The sequence below is a fragment of the Prunus mume genome, linkage group LG1 (assembly GCF_029339155.1).
Source record: "Prunus mume cultivar Tortuosa linkage group LG1, ASM2933915v1, whole genome shotgun sequence".
NCBI classification, from domain to species: domain Eukaryota; kingdom Viridiplantae; phylum Streptophyta; class Magnoliopsida; order Rosales; family Rosaceae; genus Prunus; species Prunus mume.
In genome coordinates this window covers 21,840,969-21,863,375 of record NC_142698.1, presented here as the reverse complement: position 1 = coordinate 21,863,375, position 22,407 = coordinate 21,840,969, and the positions used below count along the sequence as shown (strand labels likewise).

General features: G+C 36.0%; 2 protein-coding genes across 2 annotated transcripts; one reads left to right on the top strand and one right to left on the bottom strand.

The window, feature by feature from the left end:
* The first annotated feature begins 411 nt into the window (after window positions 1-411).
* On the top strand, window positions 412-3,987 carry LOC103319544 (inactive rhomboid protein). Its single transcript, XM_008221099.3, has 7 exons — window positions 412-918; window positions 1,442-1,651; window positions 1,770-1,913; window positions 2,347-2,466; window positions 2,555-2,641; window positions 2,735-3,335; window positions 3,550-3,987. Exons 1-6 carry the CDS (start codon window positions 562-564, stop codon window positions 3,329-3,331), a joined length of 1,515 nt encoding a protein of 504 aa, XP_008219321.2. The 5' UTR covers window positions 412-561; the 3' UTR covers window positions 3,332-3,335; window positions 3,550-3,987.
* A 28-nt stretch (window positions 3,988-4,015) lies between these two features.
* Window positions 4,016-6,301, bottom strand: LOC103319529 (orotidine 5'-phosphate decarboxylase). The gene is made up of 7 exons (XM_008221082.3): window positions 6,002-6,301; window positions 5,643-5,889; window positions 5,417-5,536; window positions 5,166-5,324; window positions 4,691-4,863; window positions 4,289-4,394; window positions 4,016-4,213 (listed from the first exon to the last, which is right to left on the bottom strand). Exons 2-7 carry the CDS (start codon window positions 5,856-5,858, stop codon window positions 4,184-4,186), a joined length of 804 nt encoding a protein of 267 aa, XP_008219304.2. The 5' UTR covers window positions 5,859-5,889; window positions 6,002-6,301; the 3' UTR covers window positions 4,016-4,183.
* Between the last annotated feature and the right edge of the window lie 16,106 nt (window positions 6,302-22,407).

Genomic DNA, 22,407 nt, shown 5'->3' with positions numbered 1-22,407 from the left:
AGGGTTTATTTAGAAAACAATTTCATTTTAACAATCTATTTGCATTATCCCCCACCCAAATACAATGCATTTTCACTATAAATTTTGCTTTTTTTTAGTTTTTAAAGTGTACATTAGTATCAATATTCAACTATCAGGTAAATAATTAAAGAATATGATATAACTGTTAGAACATCAATTTGTGTGTATATATATATATATATCGAATTCATTTTTGTGTAAACGTTAGAGAAATTTTTGTTTAAAAAAGAAAAAGAAAAATGACAATAAAACAATAAAAAACAATTTTTTTTGTTGTTGGAAACAAGAAAAACAAATTGAAATCAGAAAAGTCGCAACTCAAAAAAAGGAAAAGAGAAAAATTCCAAGGTCTTAAGGGACGTTGGCCAAACGGTTATTGCGGTTTCCCTCTCGATTTTAAAAACATTTGAATTAAAAACTTCGCAACCCAACAAAAAAAAGATCACCGAAAAAAAAACCAAAAACCAGACTTTGGCATTCAAATCCTGGTCGCTTCAATCACTCTCTCTCTCTCTCTCTCTCCTCTCCGCCACTCATGCCATGGAAGTAGCCCATCAAGACTTCGGCTTCGGCTTCGGCTCGGCTCGAGTCTTCTTAACCCCAATACTGGCACCCTCTTCTACGCGCCGCCTCTCCAGCAGCTTCAATGAGACTAGTCGACCCGTGCCGGCTCGTCGGAAGCTGGCATGGGTCTCCCTCGATGGTCGGCTCGTCAATGCCGACGAGGCCAGCTCGGCTCGAGCCATTAAAGGTGGCTTGAACCCCGAGCAAGCCGTGGCTTGGGAGTTGTTTAGCCCCATCCAGAGGTTCCTTTTTGTTGCCGTGATAAGTGTCGCCGCTGCAGAGTCAAAGAAAAACCGCCACATTACACAGCTAACGAAATCTGTGGAACTTAGGGTTTGTGATAATTGAGCTTTAATTAATTAGGTTTATTGAATTTTCTTTTTAATTTTTGAATTGGGTTTGTTTCAAAAATGAATCTTTAGATTTTCTCTGTAATAAATGTTGGTACTTTGATGATTTCTTGCGTAATTCTTTATACTTATCTTAACGGTTCTTGTTATGTAGTTATCATTGTGTGAAGAATTATTAGGGGTTCTATTCATAATTGGATGTTTTTTTTTTTCAATATCAATTCCCTTTGGATCTTGTAAAAGCTTGTTTTTTTAACATGTTTAATTTTAAATTTCTAAATTTAATAGAGGCCTACAGTCTACTTCTAAATTGACATATGATTATTTTTACTGATTCTGCTTTTGGTTTTTGTTGTATTGTTTCAGATTTGATATTCCTTGAGTAAAACATCAATCTTTCTAGTCAATTGAATCTCCTTAGTATATTATGTTAAATGCTGAGCAACTTCAATTGATGAAACGTTGTTTCCTGAATCTATGAGTGATTATTTGTATTCTGTTACCAGGATCAGCTATTATCAAGCATGCAGCAGAAGCTTGACAGCCTGTGCGAGCAGATGAATAACATTAAGGACCACTCAGCAACCGTGGAGCCTTCCACCCTCGAAAACGCAGAATTGCAAAGCAATGAATCATTTGGTTCTCATAAAATCAAATTTGTTGATTGTGGTTGTTGGCTTTGTGATCAACATCGTGACCTTCAAAATGGGTTGGGGGTAAGAATTTGTTCTATGTCAGATAAATAGGTTCTTCTGTAATGTAAACTAGGAAATCACAGTTTGTGATGGTAATGCTGAAATCTTGAATCTTGCTCATCTCTTAATTTGGTATCAGGGTAACAATGTTATGAAAGCCTCCAATGGGGATGAGACACTGCAATATAAAATGTCTCTCCCAATTGTACAAGAGCAAGAGGAGCGCCGTATGTCTGATTTATCAGACCTGGCATCAAGTGTCACTTCTGCTGCAGACATCCAGGTAACGGAAGGTTCCCATGTACATTATCATTTCAAATTCATTGGACCTTTGTCAAGGAACTGATAGAAAGATATAACCATGCTGATACAAGTTTATAATATTCTTATAATTAAACAAAGCATAGTTTTGCAACAAAGGTAACCAAATATGCCATAAGTTTCTCGTTTAATCACTTGTTTCTCATAAAAATTTCTGAGTGGAAAAAGAGTTTCGAAACACTTAACTGATTTTCTTCCCAAGCAAAAGTTGAACTGCTAGATCTATGTTTCAATGGCAGTTTTTACTCACTCTCCTTTTGTTGCTATTCTTTCAATGCTATTTGAAAATTGTAACTACCCAATGGAATTATATGTTGCCTAAATTATCAAACAATTTCTATTTTCTAAGGTATCACTTTTCATGTGCTTGATGTAATTTGTTGTAATTTCCACAGCTAAACACCTTAGCCATTGAACAAGACATATACAATCTCAAGAAGGATTGTGAAGAGAAAGATGGGACCATACAGGACCTAACCTCTTTACTCCAGTCATCTGAAAATGCTGGTTCAAGGGTAACCTCCCTGTTTTGTTCTTGTTTCCTTCTTTCCTTGCCAAATTTTTTCTTTGATTGATCTGGGTTATCCTTATCACTCATGACAGAGGATTGCAGAGTTGGAAGACATAATACGTAGGAAGAACTCGACAATTACAAGACTAAAGAGGGACATGGTGGTTCTAGAACAAAAGGTAAGGAGCTGCTGGGTGAGACATGGGGTTTCAGAATTTAGGGAAAAGGTGTTTTGCCTTTTGAATTAATTATGTCTAAATATCTAAATACAGGTAGTACACCTTACAAGGCTTCAGAGACCCTCTTTCTCTTCCTCAAACTCACATGATATACAAACTCCGCACATGACAGACAACCTCCTTTATGATATGGATAGTACTACTAGCCCTTCATCCTCTGATTCAGACTGCTCTCCTGTGAATCGAACAAAAGCTCCTCCTAGTTGTAAATATCCAGAGGTTCCTCAGGTTCATGACTCTGTTTCAACAAGCCAAAAACTAGTGCCGGAAAAAACCTCAATTTCTATGGTGAAACCAACTGCCAGTCACATAAAATATCAATCATTGAATCCTCTAAAAGAGATAACTATGAATTCAAGGCCAGTACACTCAGTAAGCAAAAAACCACAGCCAATGAGTCCAAGGCCAGTACACTCAGTAAGCAAAAACTCTCAGCCAATGAGTCCAAAATCTCAACCAGCAAGTCCAAAATCTCTGCCAATGAGTCCTGGAAAAAAATCCAGTACAATTCATTCTTCAAGGCCAAGGCAATTATCAGCTGGTGCAGATTCGAGAAAGATAATTAAAAGGCGTTCTCTCCCTGGACGAAAGGATGCTACTCCAGCAACTCCACAGAAGAGATGGGCTTAGTAAGGTAGAGCATGATGTTGTGATCAATATTAAAATGAATTTTGTAGGTCAATTGGGTAATATGTTTCTTTTCAAAAATTGTCTTTTGTGTTGGAACAAGTGGAAAAGGGACCCAACTATGTCTTCAATGAAGCTAAACTCTCAAAGCAAATGTATTCAAGGAGAGGGTCCAAGGTTTTCAACTTTTCTCATCTCTTTTTGTTGTCTACCTTTTGTAGGTTGATGTGGAAAATGATGCATGCAATTTGGAGTTCATCCATCCCTGTGGATGATACTTTTGAGTAGATATAAGAATCAGGCTAGTATATATGTTACAGGTGCTGAGAGAGGTTTGAATTGTCATGTTAATGATGCTGCTGCCGTTAGATTTAGAATTGCAGAGCTGCAGAACTTGGGAACATGGCTCTTTCAGTGGAAAATGATCACATTATTTTACAGTAAATTATGTTTTATACAGCATGAATGTGGAAACTTGTGGTGCAAGTCAATCAACCCATAGATATTGCAGTCAATATCCACATAGAGGAGAGAGAAGGGGGTAGAAATGATGATGTAGATGACTTGCTTTGTAAGTTGCTCACCAATCTTCCCTAGATGTTTGCATTGATTATTTAAGAAAAATATCAATTGAATAGCAGCTAAACTAATTTTTCTAACCCTTGGAAGAGCATGTGATAAATAACCTGAACAAAAACAGTGACATTCTTCACATTTATAAACAATTTCCAATATCAGGTTAAAGTATTTTCCCCCCTTTCCTTTCTAAATAGAAGAATGTTTAGGCTACATTGATTTACATACTGAAAATTTCATAGTAAGGCCAGCATGACATCTGTTTTTGAAATTGAAGCACTATACTCTAGGCCACTGTGGACTCACAACCTGCACATGCAAATAATTCATTAACACATAACCTTCTCATTTAGTTACTTGGAAAATGTACTCTAGTTATCTAACCTCAAGTGTGCTAAAAACTAATCGCATTCGACTTGCAACAACTGAAGGTTCCTCAGCATGTCCAACCACTGCCATTTGCTCTAGTTGAAGCGTCTTTACCGGAAGCCTTCAACAAAAAATTTACACATTCAGAAACTACTTATATTGCGAGAAAACAGTAGTTAAAAATGCCTTATAGTTTTATTGAAATGCCTGATAGTTTTATTGAAAAGGCCAAATGGAAGTTGATAAGTTGCTGTCTTAGCATGAAGTGCTTGAGGAACATATGCATTGGTGAACTTGCTTGCATAAGAAATTACATGAATTTCAAGCAAGGGTTTGGATACATCAATACATCCATGTTTAATAAGAATAACAACATATAACTCAAAGTAGGAATTGAATATGCTGAAAGCATCTTACCATGCCATTCCTCTCACGTAATACGCATTTGCTATGAGTGCACAAAAACCTTTCCACTTAAGCCTTTCTTCATCTGACACTGGAGGTGTGGATGACCACCTAACTATTGTTGGCTGTGGTGTACACAGGATGGTGATGAATATAATGCTCAACCACAGAATGCACTCCTCAACCTGCATTGTGAAAACAAAAAGGAAGAATGGAATTCCATTTAGTTAACTAGTCACCTCACACACAGTAGAATGTATGACCAACAGAAGCCTTAACTGGCATAGCCAGCTTCTCAAATTTCCAGCACTAGACGATGACTAGTAAATAGATCTCAAATATAAACAGATGAACCTCTTTGTTTCTAAAGAGAATGGCTACAAAATTAACTTTACAATCTTAAGACAATCAGATAACTTGTGAATATAGCTAAACAAGGTTCTGTTTTAACAAGTGATTCAAGTTCAAGGAGGAAGGAGTGACTTACCTCCTCTGATGCAATCTTGGATTTCAAACTGGTGGTTCCACCATAGCTTTGCATTCCTTCAATTTCAACACCAGATTCTTTCATATCAACAAGTTCTTTCCTTAACCCCTCATCTGTGCAGCCCAGCGCATATGCATTCACCCCAGCACTGATGAACTCCTGATCAACCAAAAACAAACACGGTAATCGGAAAAGAAAGTATACAAAGCAAACCTCACAAATATGCAGTTCATGAAAAACACTGAATGTACTTTTAGGTTGGCACCTCCTCCACGGTCAACCACATTCCTGTACCGCCTAAACAAACTGATTGCTATGTTGCGTGAGGATCGATACTCATCATCTGATGAACTCGAATCATGCATCCTGCACTGTAATGGGTCATAGTAAAACACATCAAACACTCTTATAAATCCCAAAAAGAACCAAAAAAAAAAAAATCTTTGAGAAAAGAGAGAAACTAGCACAAACACTTACAAGCCATTTCTTGGGGCTGTTTAGCTGAACACGGTTTCTCCAAGAAAAGCAGGAGGCAGAGAGTATAGAATTACAAGGAGCTCCAGTTGAGCTAAGACAAATTGAAATTTTGTTCAAGAAATTCACATGGGTAGTCTTGCAGGGCAATGCCTCATGCAGTTGAATATTAGAGTCTAAGCATGTAATAGCTCCTACAGCATACACCATCAGCATCATTGCAGTACTTGGACCATGACAAAGCAATAACCTTTAAGAAAACCCAAAAACCAAAATCAAAATTAAGCAACACCCAATAGTTTTCTAATCACAAACAAGCACATATAAAATGAAAATTGATTGATTGAAGTGAAATATGAAACCTGGGAAAGAAAGCTTTCTGCTTTATCTGTTCTGCTCCTCAATTTTCCCGGCAACCAAACAGGGTCTTGACAGAAAGAAATGATATCCAAGTAAGGATTTTTGGGGATGTTATTGAATATTTGAGGGACTCTGAGGCCACCAATTATTATATGGAGATGGAGAGATTCCATTTGATTCTAAATTTCGAGAATATTTCTGGCTGCTAATTGTTAACTGGCGTATGAGAATCCTCCTCTGCTTTGGCGGATTTTTCCCAGCTTGATATTATTTGCAAGCCAACCCTGACAACGACGTCGCTTCACTCGTCATTGATTTACTAGTTTTTGTCTTGTGTTGTGACCGACAATAGAGCAGGCAACTTTCAAATATATTTCACAAGCGACGCCGTTTCGCTCAGCAAGTGACAATTACACATCGCATGATTCATCAGATCCATTCATCATACATCTAGTTTCAGAGATCTAAAATTATAAATTAATATAGATTCGACTTATGTGATTTTTAAATGAGTGCGTTTAAACGAAACCTTAGATTAATTGAGTTATCAAATTATTTATTGAATTACTAATTTATCCTAATATAAAATGACCAAAAAGAATTATAAAACAAACGTAGTATTTTAATAATTATAAGCACACCTTACTCATCATATTCAACCTACAACTATTGTTGTCTTTATTATTCCTAGTTTCTCCAAAGGAATTAATCACATCGGCCCCATTTCCAATAGCACTGATTGTACCAACATTCATTAACATGTAATCCAAGGATTCAGCAAAGGAGAAAAACTTGTAAATATGGTACTGTTTTGGTGCCATCCTCCTTGCTCTTGCTTATATCTTGTGGGTTATTTTGAGAGTCCTCCACAGCTGAGTAGCTGTTTGATGATGTCGCGCCTTGCTCCTTGATTACATCTCCATCTGCAGTATTTTCCTCAGCTATGTTTTTCACAACAATAGTAAAGCTGCTCGATTTTGGTTTTTTGCTTTGCTAGATTCTTAAGGGATTTTCAAGTAAAAGTAAGTTTAACGATCATTATTGGGACAGTAAATTGACAGGAAAGAAATATAAATCATACAGAAGCTCCTATCATACCAACTCCCCAATCTAATGCAACTTCCTGATAACAGAAGAGGTATTTGGCAAAAAACAAAGGAAGAAGAAGACTGAAATCCAGAGAGAATATATTGAGATTTTTCTGTTTGGTTATTTACTGAATGAATATTACAAAGCACAGTTTAGCTTATATACAATTATAAAGACTGAAGGCTTAAGTAACTAACATCTTAACAAACTAACACGTGAATAGCACGTGGGTATTCTAACTTGAGCTGATGTGTTCATCTATCATTCCCCCTCAAATCCAGCTGGGTTCCCAAGCCATAAATTACCACAATGCTTTGTGAAGATTGGACTGTGTAACCCTTTTGTAAATATGTCTGCAACCTGTTCATCTGTTGGAATATACTGCATGGAGAGATCTCTTCTTTGTACTCTTTCTCTAACAAAGTGAAAGTCTATATCAAGATGTTTGATTCGTGAGTGATACACAGGATTAGAACTCAATGCTAGAGCAGAAAGGTTGTCACAATGTATAGTAGGAGGCTGAGGTAGAAACACTTTCAAATCAAGCAAAACTTGTCTGATCCAGGCCAAATATGCTGCTGTATGAGCCAATGCTCTGTATTCTGCTTCGGTTGAACTCCTGGAGACTGAGTTCTGTTTCTTAGATTGCCAAGAGATAGGATTATGGCCTAAGAAAACCACAAAACCAGTGGTAGATCATCTAGTACTTATATCTGCTGCCCAGTCTGCATCACTGTAAGCATTAAGTTCCCAAGCACCACTAGTCAAGGTAAGTCCATGATCCAAGGTACCTTGAAGATAGCGCAAAATCTTCTTAACTAACTGAAAATGTAACTCTGAAGGAGTAGTCATGAACTGACATACTGTGTTAACAGATAAGAGATTCAGTATGGTAAATGTTAAATACTGTAATGCACCAACAATGCTTCTGTAGATTGTAGGATCAGTCAAAGCATCACCTTCAGTCTTTAACAATTGACCATGTGGTTTATAAGGGGTAGGACAAGGTCGGCATGAACTCAAACCAGCCTTAGCAAGCAAATCTTTGGCATATTTAGCCTGGTTAACAAAAATATCTCAAGCTGTATTATATGAAATCTGTAATCCTAAGAAATATTTCAACTTCCCCATATCTTTCATATCAAAAACTGAGCTTAATTCATCAACAACTTCTTGCACCAAAGCCACCTTTGAACCAGTCAATATTATATCATCCACGTATAAGAGAAGGATCACAATATCTGAACCTAGATGCTTCACAAATAAGCTAGGGTCAGAGTGAGATGATTCAAAACCAATGGCTGGAAGATAACCTGTGAATTTGGCATTCCAAGCCCTTGGAGCTTGCTTAAGACCATAAAGAGACTTCCATAACTTGCAAACATAACTGAGATGTTTTGGATCCTCAAAACCTTGTGGCTGATGCATATAGACTTCTTCCTCAAGATCACCGTGTAAAAATGCGTTCTTAACATCAAGTTGACGAAGTGACCATCGGTTCATCGCTGCGATACTTAATATCAACCTTACTGTGGTGTGTCTGACCACAAGGCTAAAAGTTTCACTGAAATCCAGTCCAGGAGCTTGGCTGAAGCCTTGGGCAACTAATATGGCCTTATATCTAGCCAAAGTGATATGAGTTTTTCTTAATTCGATATACCCATCGACAACCAACAATATTTTTATGAACTTGGCTTAGGAACTAACTCCCAAGTACCCTGAGCATGTAATGCCTCAATTTCGTCCTTCATAGCTTGAATCCAATGAACAGATTGAGAAGCAACCTTATAAGTGGCTGGTTCAGTAGCATCATGTATAACAGGAAGAGTAGTATAATAACACTGATAATCTTCAAACTGTTTAGACTTAAAGATACCTGACTTTGATCTAGTCTGCATAGCACGAGTGTTAACAGGAGGAGACATAGAACTAGAGACAGAAGGGGAGGCAGGCAAGAGAACTTGTAGTTGCTGATCATTAATTGCAGATAAGATTGAATCACTGGAAGACAAGGCAGGATTCTCAGTAGATTCTAAAGATGAAATAGAATCATTCTGTGAACTATGGTTTTATGAAGAAACATGTTGAGGAGATATAGAACCAGATATATCACTAGGATTTAAAGCATGGATACATGGAGGAAGTGAAACACAAATTGGTAAAGGCTGAGTCTGAGAAGAGCATGAACTTGGAACTGAATCTGCTGAGATGGAATGAGACTTAAAAGGAAAAACAGTTTCATCATGAATGACATGTCTGGAAACAACAAACCTTGAGGTGGATCTATTGTAACAAATGACCCCTTTATAACCTGGAGAATATCCCATAAAAACACATTGAGCTGTTCTTGGCTGAAGCTTATGTTCATTATAAGGTCTGATATATGGGTAAACTGCAGTACCAAAAATCCTAAGAGATTTAATATCAGGAACCTTGCCATACAAGCTTTGAAAATGGAGATTCTGATATCTTAAAACTGAACTAGGCATAAGATTGATGAGATAAGTAGCATGAGCAACTGAATGAAACCAGAACTTATCAGGAAGAGCAGAAGCAACTAGTAAAGTAAGAGCAGTTTCGATAATATGGCGATTCTTCCTCTCTGCCAAACCATTTTGCTGAGGGGTGTATGGACAAGAGACCTGATGAATAATCCCTTTTGAATCCAAAAAAGAAGAAAATTGCCTACTAATGAACTCACCACCCCCATCACTTTGAAAATACTGAATAGTAGCCTTAAACTGATTAGTGACAAGAGCATAGAACTTGAGAAATTCTTCAAACACTCCAGATTTATTAAACAGTGGATAAAGCCATAAGTAACCAGTACACTCATCAATGAAACTAACATAGTATCGAAAACCATCTATGGATTTATGTCGGGAAGGACCCCATACATCACTGTGTATCCTCGGAAAGGGAACATTAGACTTAATATGATCCTTAGGAAAAGAAAGCTTGTGCATTTTACCATGTAAACAAGCAGTACATAGTGCTTGAGAAGTATCAACAGAAACAGATAAAGCAGAATCTTGAAGCATTCTTTGCACAACGGTATTTGTTGGATGCCCTAACCTTTGATGCCAGATAGAGACGTTGACATGTTGTCCAAGATATGCAACTGGAGTGGAAGAAATAGAAGAAACACCTCGAGATCTTTGAGAAGCAGAAAGAGGAATGGGATATAAACCTTGATTACTCTTGCCTTGAAGAAGAATTGCCTTGGTTATCTTGTCCTGTATATAAAAGCCAGAGATGTCAAATGTGATAAAACAATTATTGTCTTTACACAATTGAATGGACGGATAATAGATTTGCTTTGAGCTTAGGAACATGCAAAACAGATGAAGATGCAGTGAATTAGATTGGGCACAAGAGATAGTAGCAGTGCCAAGATTCTGAATAGTCAAACCTGCCCCATTGCCAACAGTAACATTCTCATCAACATTACAAGGAGTCACATGATCCAATTGAGAGGAATTGCCAACCATATGATGAGAAGCACCACTATCTGCAATCTAGACGTGCTTAAGAGAGAAAGAAGTCTGAGCAGTCATAACATTCAGAGATGAAGGAGGTGCTTGGCCCTGAAATGAGTAGTTTGACCTGTGGAAACAATCAAGTGCGCCATGCCCACGTTTGCCATAGATTTGGCATTCAACAATGCTGGAAGTAGAAGAGGAGGAATTGGCATGACGATAATAGCAATTAGCAGCTGTATGTCCACGCTTGCTGTAAATTTGACACTCAGGCACCACATGAGATCGATAGGAATTAGAACCTCCAGGAAAACCAGAAGTACCACTACCCCGAAACTGAGAAGAGATATGGCGACCACCATTAAACCTCCCACGACCAGAGGTTTGTGCAGAAAAACCTCGAGAACCAGAGGCACGAGAAAAAGAACTCTGCTGACCACCAAAAGACTAAACATGTGGTAAAGGTTGAGAAGGTGTACGTAAAATACCCTATCCTGAAGACACAGAGGAACCTTGAGCACAAGATGAATTAGTCGCATATAACGCAGTATGATGAACAATACGAGCCTCAGCAGTTTGTTCATTGCGAGAAGTGTGCTCTGAAATCCTTGAGAGACAATGGAGTATCTCGTGCAATCAAGACAGTCTTGATTATGTCATATTCGGGAGGTAAGCCATTCAAAGCATTAATATTGAAATCATCATCAGAAATCTTGATACAAGCAGCATTCAGTTGATCTCGAAAATGTTTGAGACGAAGCAAGAAACGCTCGATGGAATCTCCACCTTTACTGCGGTTTGCAACCCGCTTTGAGATGGTTAATCCGAGCGCGAGAAACGAAGCATAATGATCAGAGAGGTTGATCCAAGCATCGCGAGCTGTTTTGCATCCAATGACGTATTCAAGCGCCTCGTCAGACAGAGAAGCAATGAGTAAACTCAAAAGTGCTTTATCAGTACGAATCCACTCCTTATAAGCAGTGGTAAGCTCAGAAGTGTTGCCTTCCTCATCAACAATGGCGAATTGAGGAGGTGGAACCGAAGAACCATCGAAATGCCCAAAAAGCTCGTAGCCTTGAAGCATAGATTCGATCTGATAACTCCACTTCAAGAAGTTATCATCAGCAAGACGAATCGTAAGGAGGCCAAGAAGACTCTCAATTTTGAGAAAAGAAGAAGCCGTGAAGAAATTAGGTTTTTAGAAAAAGAAAATTTGGATTCGAAGAAATCTGAGAAATCTGAGAAAGGTGAGAAATTAGGAATTGCAGAGAGAACAAGAGAGGTGAAGGAAGCAAAGAGAAAGAGAAGCGGAATAACAGATCTAGATCATCACCATGGGTGCTGATACCATGATAACAGAAGAGGTATTTGGCAAAAAACAAAGGAAGAAGAAAGACTGAAATCCAGAGAGAATATATTGAGATTTTTCTGTTTGGTTATTTACTGAATGAATATTACAAAGCACAGTTTAGCTTATATACAATTGTAAAGACTGAAGGCTTAAGTAACTAACAGCTTAACAAACTAACACGTGAATAGCACGTGGGTATTCTAACTTGAGCTGATGTGTTCATCTATCACCTCCACCATGGAAGGTAAGAAATTTCGAAGTTCAGCATTTTAATGGAGACTTTCATGCAAGAGGCTTCAAAGTTTCAAACATCTCTATGTCATATAGAAAAATCGAAGAGTGGGTCTCATTTTCTTATTAAAGTTCAAACCGTGTGTGTCCATAGAATGGAACAAAAGGCGTCCCTACTCTCCCGACAAATATTTCAGTTCAAAAGCTACGTACAAGACCAACCTTACAAAACTTCCAAGTTCACCGTTCATCTGTAGGCCAACAGCTGTCTATGACTTGCTAGCTTCTTTTTCTTCCATTAGAGTTGTTGAGCAAAAAGTACGACCTAATTTGCATGCTTTGATAATAATCTTTTTCTTCCATTAGTTTCTTTTTCGCCTTCATTTCTCTCTCATGAATCATGATAGTCTTTCACTCGTTGAACTAAAACCCTTCGTCACTTGGAAAGGACCCGACTGAAAAATTTTCTTGTCTACTTTATAATGCTAAAGAGTGTACAATCCATCCAGATTTAAAGACATGTGAAAAAAAAAATCATTCTACACACTGTGATAAAAAGCATTATTAACGAAAAAAAAAAAACTTCATATTCGGTATGAATAAAGTGGCTCATGCTCTTCCCCTTTTTGCTTTATCTAAACAAGGTGCAAATTATTGATTAGAAGAAGGTCGATGAATTGTATTATTGATGATTTTATATATTGTAACCAATGTTTTCAGTTAATAAAATTTACTTCTTTTCGATAAAATATTATAGGGAAATAATAATATTATTACCGTCATTCATTCATCATATGGGACAACAACATGCATGTACCTCAAGCTCTCAAAAGTCTCATACCATATTTAACATGCCTCTTGTCTTCGTTGATAAGGCCTGGTTATAAGAGGCTGCAAGAGAAGATATGGTTTGGATCGTTTTAGTCATGGGTTTTTAAGTCAGCCATAAGATAACCCCTTAATATATTTCAAATTTTCAAGGTGGTGTATAATATACAAGGGTCCCACTAGCACTATATATGATATAATTTCATGACCAATTAATATTTTTGTGGTTTATATCAACTTGATATATTAAACTTAACTTGCACCTGTTGTAGGATGGTTTTCATAAATGTAATTAGCAATTAAACAAGTTTTTTCTAGTTGGAATATAATTGGTTGTCATTTCCGAATTGAAAACACCTCAAGCAATCGGAGGGAACCCTACAAATTTAGACTAGTCAAACTTTGATAGCTGCTTGGTACCAACCATTTGAACCCGGTCAATTATATATTTTAATTGAGGACACTGACTCTGATTGTTTATAGGAAAATTGCATATGCATAATCCGCCGTAGAGTCTTTTTTCCTTCTTTCTGCGGTTCTTTGTCCCCTCAGTGATGAGTGATGGTTCAGCGTGATGGTTGTGATGGAGTTGGAAAAAAAGTGGAAAGTTGAAAATAAATATTAATTAACCTAAAATAATTATGAAAAAAATTATAAATACAATTTAAATACATCTCGCCATTTTAGTGTTCTAAGTGTCTGTTTGGCATTGCTTATTAGGGTTGATAAGTGATTTTTTAAAAAAAATTTAGGAAGCCCAATTTGTTTGGTAAACTATGAGAAAATCACTTATTGTTAAAAATTGCTATGAAAGAAAGCTATAAGGGAAAGCAACTAATGATATGCTTTCATTTTTTGATTATGCAGGAATTAGTTTCGAAGAGATGCTAGGCTTAATGATTATGTGGCAATCATTTTCTGATTATGCAGGAATCAGTATCAACAACACTTGTAACAAAAAGTTTGCCAAATGCCAAACTGCTTTATCTTACAACTGATTTCTCTCACAACAAATTTAACATTGATTATTTTCACAGCACAGTATTGCCAAATAAATAGCATTACTACTTCACCAAAACTAACTATTCCGCATAGTCAGATTTCACAACATTTGTGATAGTTTTTGTCTTACGTACCATTTTGTTTTAATAAAAAAATGACCTAATATGAATAGACTTGTGGACCACCAAAATTGACTTTATATGTACACCAAAGTAGGGGTGGTTGCGGTTCGGTAATCGCGAATTTTTACTCAAACCGCAAACCGAACCGACTATTTGAGGTTTGATGATTTTGAAATCGCAAACCGACCGCGTTTTGCGGTTTACAGCATTGCGGTAAACCGCAAAATGTGGTCGGTTACCGCGAATTAGCGGTTTAAAACCGCAAGTTCTCAAGCATTCACAAAAATATAAATTTACAACCTAAATAAATAAATACACAACCTCAATTTCTCAAACATATATAAATTCACAATCTCCTCAACTTCTCAAGCATTCACAACCTAAGAAAATTAAAGTTACAATTCCAAGCATTCCAATTAAAGTTAAACTTCTCAAGTATTCCAATTCCAAATCCTTTAAAGTTACAAACCAAAAGGAAAATGCAAAGTAAAATGAATTAAAGTTACAACTAAAAAGAAAAATCTAATTCAAAGTTAATTAAAGTTACAAACTAAAAGGAAAATGCAATGCACCAATGTTACAAACTAAAGCTACAAACTCAAGTGTTGGTGGTGAGTGGATTTGAAGAACCCCGTTGTGTTGTTTGAGCACCAATGTTATCTACAAATAAAACAACATAGTTTAGTACATTTTATTATAAGAAGAAGCATAAATAAACTAATTATTTACAAGTTGTTATATGTTCCATTTCCTTGTATAATTCAACTTCATCATCCGTGCGGCTATACTTTGCGGTTTGCGGTAACCGCAAGTTTTGAAAATCAAATACCGCAACCGCAACCACAAATGCAGTTCGGTTTTTAATACCGCAAATGCAGTTCGGTTTACCGCGATTGTGGTTTCATTGCGGTAAATTGTCGGTTGATTTTTGCGATTTTTCAGTTTTTCGGTTTAAAATGCCACCCCTACACCAAAGGCACCCTCATAAATATGAAATTCATACTTAGATGGAAGGGGTAAAAATAAAAATATATAATTTTAAAAATCTATTTTAGCGTGTTAAAATTTTATAAGAACCAATTAAAAAATGACAAGTGGCAATTCTAGTTTTTTTTTTCTCCTTCCAAATAGGCCATATATGGGCTTTTGTATAATATGTCAATACTAAAATGGGCATATCTGTGAAAAAACTTGAAAATAATCTCAAACCAAGTTAAAAAAAGATTGGATAGGCAAAGTAATCTTCGCAAAAGTATGACTAGTCAATAACTAGTCACAAATGTAAGAACACAAACAAAAATACACATTCATTCATCAATCAATTGTCAAACCCATGCAAATATAGAAGATGACTAAGTGACAACCTAAGCACTCAAAAGGATATGTCAATCTAGCCATCCCATGTGCTAGCAACAACTAGAGTGATAAGTGTGTGAATGCATTTCAAAGATAATAAATACAATATGACTAGTCATAAAATCACAAACATCACACCAAACATGTTCACCTAGAAACCCACAATTAGGAAAAACTGGGGGTCATCACTCCGACTAGGTAATCCACTAAGCCAAGAAGATTCTTACATAAAAAATAATCACAAGTTCAAACAATCCTAAAGTTTATTTAAGAAATGAGCACTACCTCCAAGTGCAATCTTCTTCTCCGAACTTAGTTGAGTTATAAGGTTGTCCTTCCCGAAAGTGACAACTAGTCCATCAGCTTCTTCACCTCATGACACCGCAACTCAGCTCTGGATAGTAATAGATAAATGAACTATAGATTCAATAAGCAAAAGATCAATTTCTTTAATAAACTATTCTTGAAGAAATTAATCCTAGAATCTTTCATAGATATAAATGATGTAATGTATGTATTCTAGATGCATATTTCAAAACACCAAAGAGATTTCAAGAAAAGCAAAGATGAAGAAGCTCCCAATTTCTCTCTATACGAAATGACGGCTACTAGAGCCAAGGCTAATTTTTCACCCCAAAAAACTAGGTCAGAAATCAATGCACCTAGCGGCTAATGATTGGGGCACTAATGGACAAAAGTAGTTTGTATAGAAAATCTACAGTTGGCAAAGTGTGAGTCTCACGTGAGAATTTAAATGAGCTGGTCACCAATGCAATCAGTAAATGTGGTCCAAATAACAACAACCACCACCCATAAAGGGGTTACAACCAATACAGAGGGATCATTCGACAACATCAAACTCATACAGTATACCTCCAATTAAAGTTACACAAGGCCAAAGACAGTTTGGCATAAACACATGTTTGGAAAAGCCAAGCAAATCACCCACAACGTAAACCACAAACGCAAACTCTCCTCTAGAAAGAGCACAACACCAAACAATTCACACCCAAACAAAGCCAACTCAAGCCCACAACTAAGCTAGGCTTTGGATTGTTTTAGCCATTGTGGGTTTGTCATCCCTTTGAAAGCTTCCACATACATTATATTGTTTAAATTTTCAAGGTGGTATCTAATTTACAAGGTGGTGTTCCACTAGCCCTATATATACATGGTGTAATCTCTTGACCAATATTTTCGTGCTTCATCCCAATATGCCTAAATGACATATGTATCTTATTAATTAAATATTAGTTTATGTAGTTCCCTTTCATAGGTTCTTGGATTATTTAAGCCAACTTGATATATTAAAGTTAACTTGCATATGGACACAATGATATAGCACTTGTATGTTTAGGATGATTTTGAGAGGATTAATTAGTAATTAAAGAAGGTCGAATCTCCACTCCCTAGCACCTCAGTGGTCTTTTATTTATTTATTTATTTAAGTGATAGTATTTTATTGATAAGAGTAATATAAACAAGTACAAGGCCATTATAGTGCAATATATGGATAAATCTACAACAAGTTGAATTGATATGGAGAGAATCACACATAACCCATAAAGTGATTAAAATCCCTAATTCAGCAACCAAAAGCATGCCTACTCAAACCTACAATACAAAATAAAACACATCAAACTCCTAAAGAGTTCTTGAAACTTATTAGACAAAAAAACTAAAAAGTAGGACCACCACTACACATCCTTCCGGGCAACCCGAAGAGACTCATAGCGCCATACTGGCTAAACCTGCAGTGTCGTACATGCTAAACCCGAACCAGACGACATTTCTTCCCCGCATTGCAGCTCCAAACCCATGTTGAAGGCTAACAACTGGGGTTAAATCCTCATGTGCGTGGGCCAAAAGACAGCGACTATCACGACAACAACAAACCGTGTGTCTCCTTTTCTTATTAAAGTTCAAACCGTGTGTGTCCATAGAATGGAAGAAAAGGCGTCCCTACTCTCTCGACAAATATTTAAGTTCAAAAACTACGTACAAGACCAACCCTTACAAAACTTCCAAGTTCACCGTCCAACACATAATCTTCATCTATAGGCCAACAGCTGTATATGACTTGCTAGCTTCTTTTTCTTCCATTAGAATTGGTGAGCAAAAAGTACGACCTTATTTGCATGCTTTGATAATAATCTTTTTCTTCCATTAGCTTCTTTTTTGCCTTCATTTCTCTCTCATGATAGTTTTTCACTCGTTGAACTAAAACCCTTCGTCACTTGGAAAGGACCCGACTGAAAGAATTTTCTTGTCTACTTTATACTGCTAAAGAGTGTATAGTCCATCCAGATTTAAAGACATGTGAAAAAAAAAATCATTCTACACACTGTGATAAAAAGCATTATTAATTTTTTTTTTTATAAAAAAAACCTTCATATTCGGTATGAATAAAGTGGCTCATGCTCTTTCCCTTTTTGCTTTATCTAAACAAGGTGCAAATTATTGATTAGAAGAAGGTCGATGAATTGTATTATTGATGATTTTATATATTGTAACCAATATTTTCAGTTAATAAAATTTACTTCTTTTCGATAAAATATTATAGTGAAATAATAATCTTATTATCGTCATTCATTCATCATATGGGACAACGACCATGTCCCTCAATCTCTCAAAAGTCTCACGCCATATTTAACATGCCTCTTGTCTTTGTTGATAAGGCCTGATTATAAGAGGCTGCATGAGAATATATGGTTTGGATCGTTTTAGTCATGAGTTTTAAGTCAGCATAAGATAACCCCTTTATATATTTCAAATTTTCAAGTTGGAAAAAAGTGCAAAGTTGAAAATAAATATTAATTAACCTTAAATAATTATGAATAATTGTGATAGTTTGTCTTACTTACCATTTTGTTTTAATAAAAAATGACCTAATATGAATAGACTTGTGGACCACCAAAATTGACTTTATATGTACACCAAAGGCACCCTCATAAATATGAAATTCATACTTAGATGGAATGGGTAAAAATATAAAGATATTATTTCAAAATTGGAGAGGAAAATTCAAAAATGCCACCCCATCTCCTCCCCAAAAAAAAAAAAAGGCCATATAGGGCTTTTGTACGTATAATATGTCATGCTAAAATGAGCTTATTTGTGGAAAAAAACCCAAAAATAATCTCAAACCAAATTAAATAAAGATTGGACATGCAAAGTAATCTTAGCAAAAGTATGACTAGTCAACAACTAGTCACATATGTAAGAACACAAAGAAAAATATGTATTCATTCATCAATCAATTGTCAAACCTATGCAAATCTAGAAGATGACAAAGTGACAACCTAGGCGCTTAGAAGGATACGTCAATCTAGGTATCTCATGTGCTGGCAACAACTAGAGTGATAAGTGTGTGAACGCATTTCAAAGATAATAAATACAATATGACTAGTCATAAAATCACAAACATCACACCAAACATGTTCACCCAGAAACCCACCACTAGGAAAAATTGGGTCATCACTCCAACCAGGTAATCCACTAAGCCAAGAAGATTCTTATAGAAAAAATAATTACAAGCTCAAACAATACTAAGGTCTATTTAGGAAATGAGCACTACCTCCATATGCAATCTTCAAACTTAGTTGAGCTAAAAGCTTGTTTTTCCCGAAAGTGACAACTAGTCCATCAGCTTATTCACCTCATAGCACCGCAACTCAGCTTTGGATAGTAATAGATGAATGAACTATAGATTCGATAAGCAAAAGATCGATTTCTTTAATAAACTATTCTTGAAGAAATTAATCTTGGAATCTTTCATAGATATAAATGATGTAATGTATGAATATTCTAGACACATATTTCAAAACACCAAAGCAGATTTCAAGAACCTGTTGAAAATATGTAGACGTCACATAGTGAAAGAAAAGCAAAGATGAAGAAGAAGCTCTCAGTTTCTCTCTATACAAAGTGACGGCCACTAGAGCCAAGGCTAATTTTTTTACCTCGAAAAACTAGGTCAGAAATCAATGCACCTGGCAGCTAATGATTGGGGCACTAGATGATATCTCTTCCCCGCATTGCAGCTCCAAACCCATGTTGAAGGCTGACAACTGGGGTTAAATCCTCATGTATGTGGGCTGAAAGACGACGACTATCACGATGACGACAACGTTTCACGATGGTTGCTTCCATACGACAAAACAAAATAATAAAAAAGATTAAGGAGAAAGGGGAGGGAAGGAGAAAAAAGAGGATAGCAGAGCAGAAGGGGAAGGAGGAAAGCCGCGCTAGAGTTTATTTCCTTAGGGTTTCTTTAGAGAGGTTTTGTCGTTTTAGTAATCTTGTGAATGTTAGGTGTTTTGAAGCATTTGTTTTTTGGCGAAAGTCATTTTTGGTCCCTGTAGTTTACTACTTTTACCACTAAGGTCCTTGTGGTTTCAATTTCGTCACTTTTGTCCTGTGGTTTCAATTTGATGCAATTTAAGGACAATTCCCAATTTGTGATACTTATTTTGGGGCATTTTAGTCCAAACTTGCAGCCCCTCCCCAGCCACCTCGACAACCACTAGCCCTTCCAAAAACTCCTCCCTGTTGTAAACATTGACAATCCTCCTGTCTAAACTAGCAACAAACAATGCTCCTTAGAGATGTACAAAGAGATGTTCCATTTATACTACCTTCATCAACAATTTTTTTAGAGATTATATTGAATTACATAATAAAAAACTATCAAAGCTTGTGACACTGGCACAAGGTGCAGTAAGAGCTACAATTGATGACACTATTGTAATCCTACGCTACTTTGATGAAGCTGACAAAAGATTGAAGTAGACTTGCTTTGGCTACCTTGTTTTTCTTTTTTGGCTGGAGATTACCTTTATCCTATAAGAAGAAATGAGATGGATTATGATAATAATTGTGAGTTTTTCTTTGGGTTCAAAAAAAAATAATAAAGAAATGTATCTCCCTTGTGTAATTCTAAGACCCGCTTGATTATGATTTTGTTAGTTGATGTTTATGTATAGATGGCCATAATTCTTATCAACAAAAATTCAAATGGAGCATTGTTTGTTGCTGGTTTACAACAGAGATGAGTTTTTGGAGGGGTTGCTGGGTGGTTGGGGATGGGCTGCAAGTTTGGACCGAAATGCCCCTCAATAAGTATCAGAAATTGGGAATTGTCCTTAAATTACTTTAAATTGAAACCACATGGACAAAAGTGACAAAATTGAAACTAGAGGGACCTTAGTGGTAAAAGTGGTAAACCACAAAGACCTAAAATGACTTTTTTTCTTGTTTTTTTAGCAGCATTCAAATACAGTGGTTATTTTAGTGTCTCTAAATAGCATTAACGCTTCATAAAAATAAAATAAAAACTGTTTGGCATTGTTAGATTTCATATCAAAATGAAAATATGTTCAACAACATAATTGAAAGTGTACCTATTTTAATGTGTATTTTATTGTTGCCATGAAACTAAATTCATAAAGAAATGAATTTTTTTGGACTTTAATAGGTTCATACATATTGGGCTATATTTGAAAGAAAACAAATATATAGGTTTAATATTTTTTTACCCTAAAAATCTCACTGGGCAACAACCCATTGTAGCCCTTATAGTAGTTCCGCCCGTGCTTATTTTGATGAATTTTATCTAAGGCAATGTGTAATTTAATACATGAGTAATTTTGAGATGAATAATTTCAGGAGAAAAAGAAAAGGACAGTGCAAGGGTGCACATCCTCGTGCTGCTATTATGATGGCTCACTTTACAGTATTTGTCATTTATATAAATTTCTATTGCCTTTTTCTCAAAATCACAATGTCAAGCTCATTTATGAGAATAAATTAATCAAATTAGAGATATATATCATCTAAATAGATGGTTCATCATGAAGACCTTAATTGTTACCAAAATTGTCGGGTTAGTTGATACATATGAATTACTAAATTATCTCCAATTTGATTGATTTTTTTTTCTTTCTGAATAAATTCTTTATATTGTGATCTAAGAAATTAACGCTTTCAATTACAACATGCTTAACATGGTGTGCACCCCTTGGAGATTATTAAGCATTGTTCAAAAGAAAAATCTTATAACTAATAATTTTAAAAGTGTACATAGCCAAAATCCTAGAATGGGCGTACTATTGTTGAGCCCATCTGAACTTGTTAAAAATAATGCTCAAACTTATCGTGAGCAGAATTTTGCTGCTAATGCTTTGTCTGATAGGAGCATTGGTTTTGGTCCTGGGATTCATCTCTATAAGACGGTTCCTGATTTTCTGCGGAAATGCTATAATGAGGGCTTAAAGTGAGGAGCTTATTTGAGGAGATCAAATCTCACCATCAACAAATGTAAAGAAATCATGGGACTTAAATATTTTAAATGTTTTGATCGGATCGGTCTCCTCAAATAACCTCCTCACTTTAACTCCTCATTGGGGACTTCAATATTTTGTATGCTGATTAGGTGTGTTTCCTATGGCAGGCTGGGCTCATGCCAGAGCCCAGCCAAATTTTTATTAAAAATTTTTATTAAAAAATTCTTACCTACACTACATATCTATACAAACCTCTCTCTCTCTCTCTCTCTCTCTCATCCTTTTCCTTCTCCCTTCTCTCCCTCTTTTTTTTTTTGGTTCTTTTCCTTCTATCTTCTTTCCTCTCTCTTTCTTTTTTCTTCCTTTTCCTTCTCTCTTTTTGTTAAAAAATATTACCTACACTACTTATGGTTATTTTTTTTTTTTGGTCTCACACAAACTCCAAGCCCGCCTGTAAATTTTTTTTTTGTCTCGTATAAAGACAGATGTCTCAGAAATTTCAGAAATTAGTTTTTGTATTTGTAGATATAAACGCATTTGAGCGTAAGGCTTATTACGTCCCCCTCACCATATGTATCTTCTTATGTTTATTAATGAAATTCACTCATACAGTCGAGTTTAGTATACAAGTTTTGCTCACACTTTCGAATCCTGAACTGCCATTGT

What these genes read in the sequence shown, in the direction of transcription:
- LOC103319544 (XM_008221099.3), top strand. Translation starts at nt 562, where the DNA reads ATGGAAGTAGCCCATCAAGACTTCGGCTTCGGCTTCGGCTCGGCTCGA. An exon ending in ACCTTCAAAATGGGTTGGGG is followed by an intron (nt 1,652 to 1,769) that starts GTAAGAATTTGT and finishes ATTTGGTATCAG; the next exon opens with GGTAACAATGTTATGAAAGC. An exon ending in TGGTGGTTCTAGAACAAAAG is followed by an intron (nt 2,642 to 2,734) that starts GTAAGGAGCTGC and finishes ATCTAAATACAG; the next exon opens with GTAGTACACCTTACAAGGCT.
- LOC103319529 (XM_008221082.3), bottom strand. Translation starts at nt 5,858, where the DNA reads ATGATGCTGATGGTGTATGCTGTAGGAGCTATTACATGCTTAGACTCT. An exon ending in GAGGAGGTGCCAACCTAAAA is followed by an intron (nt 5,325 to 5,416) that starts GTACATTCAGTG and finishes TTGGTTGATCAG; the next exon opens with GAGTTCATCAGTGCTGGGGT. An exon ending in TACGTGAGAGGAATGGCATG is followed by an intron (nt 4,395 to 4,690) that starts GTAAGATGCTTT and finishes TTTTTGTTGAAG; the next exon opens with GCTTCCGGTAAAGACGCTTC.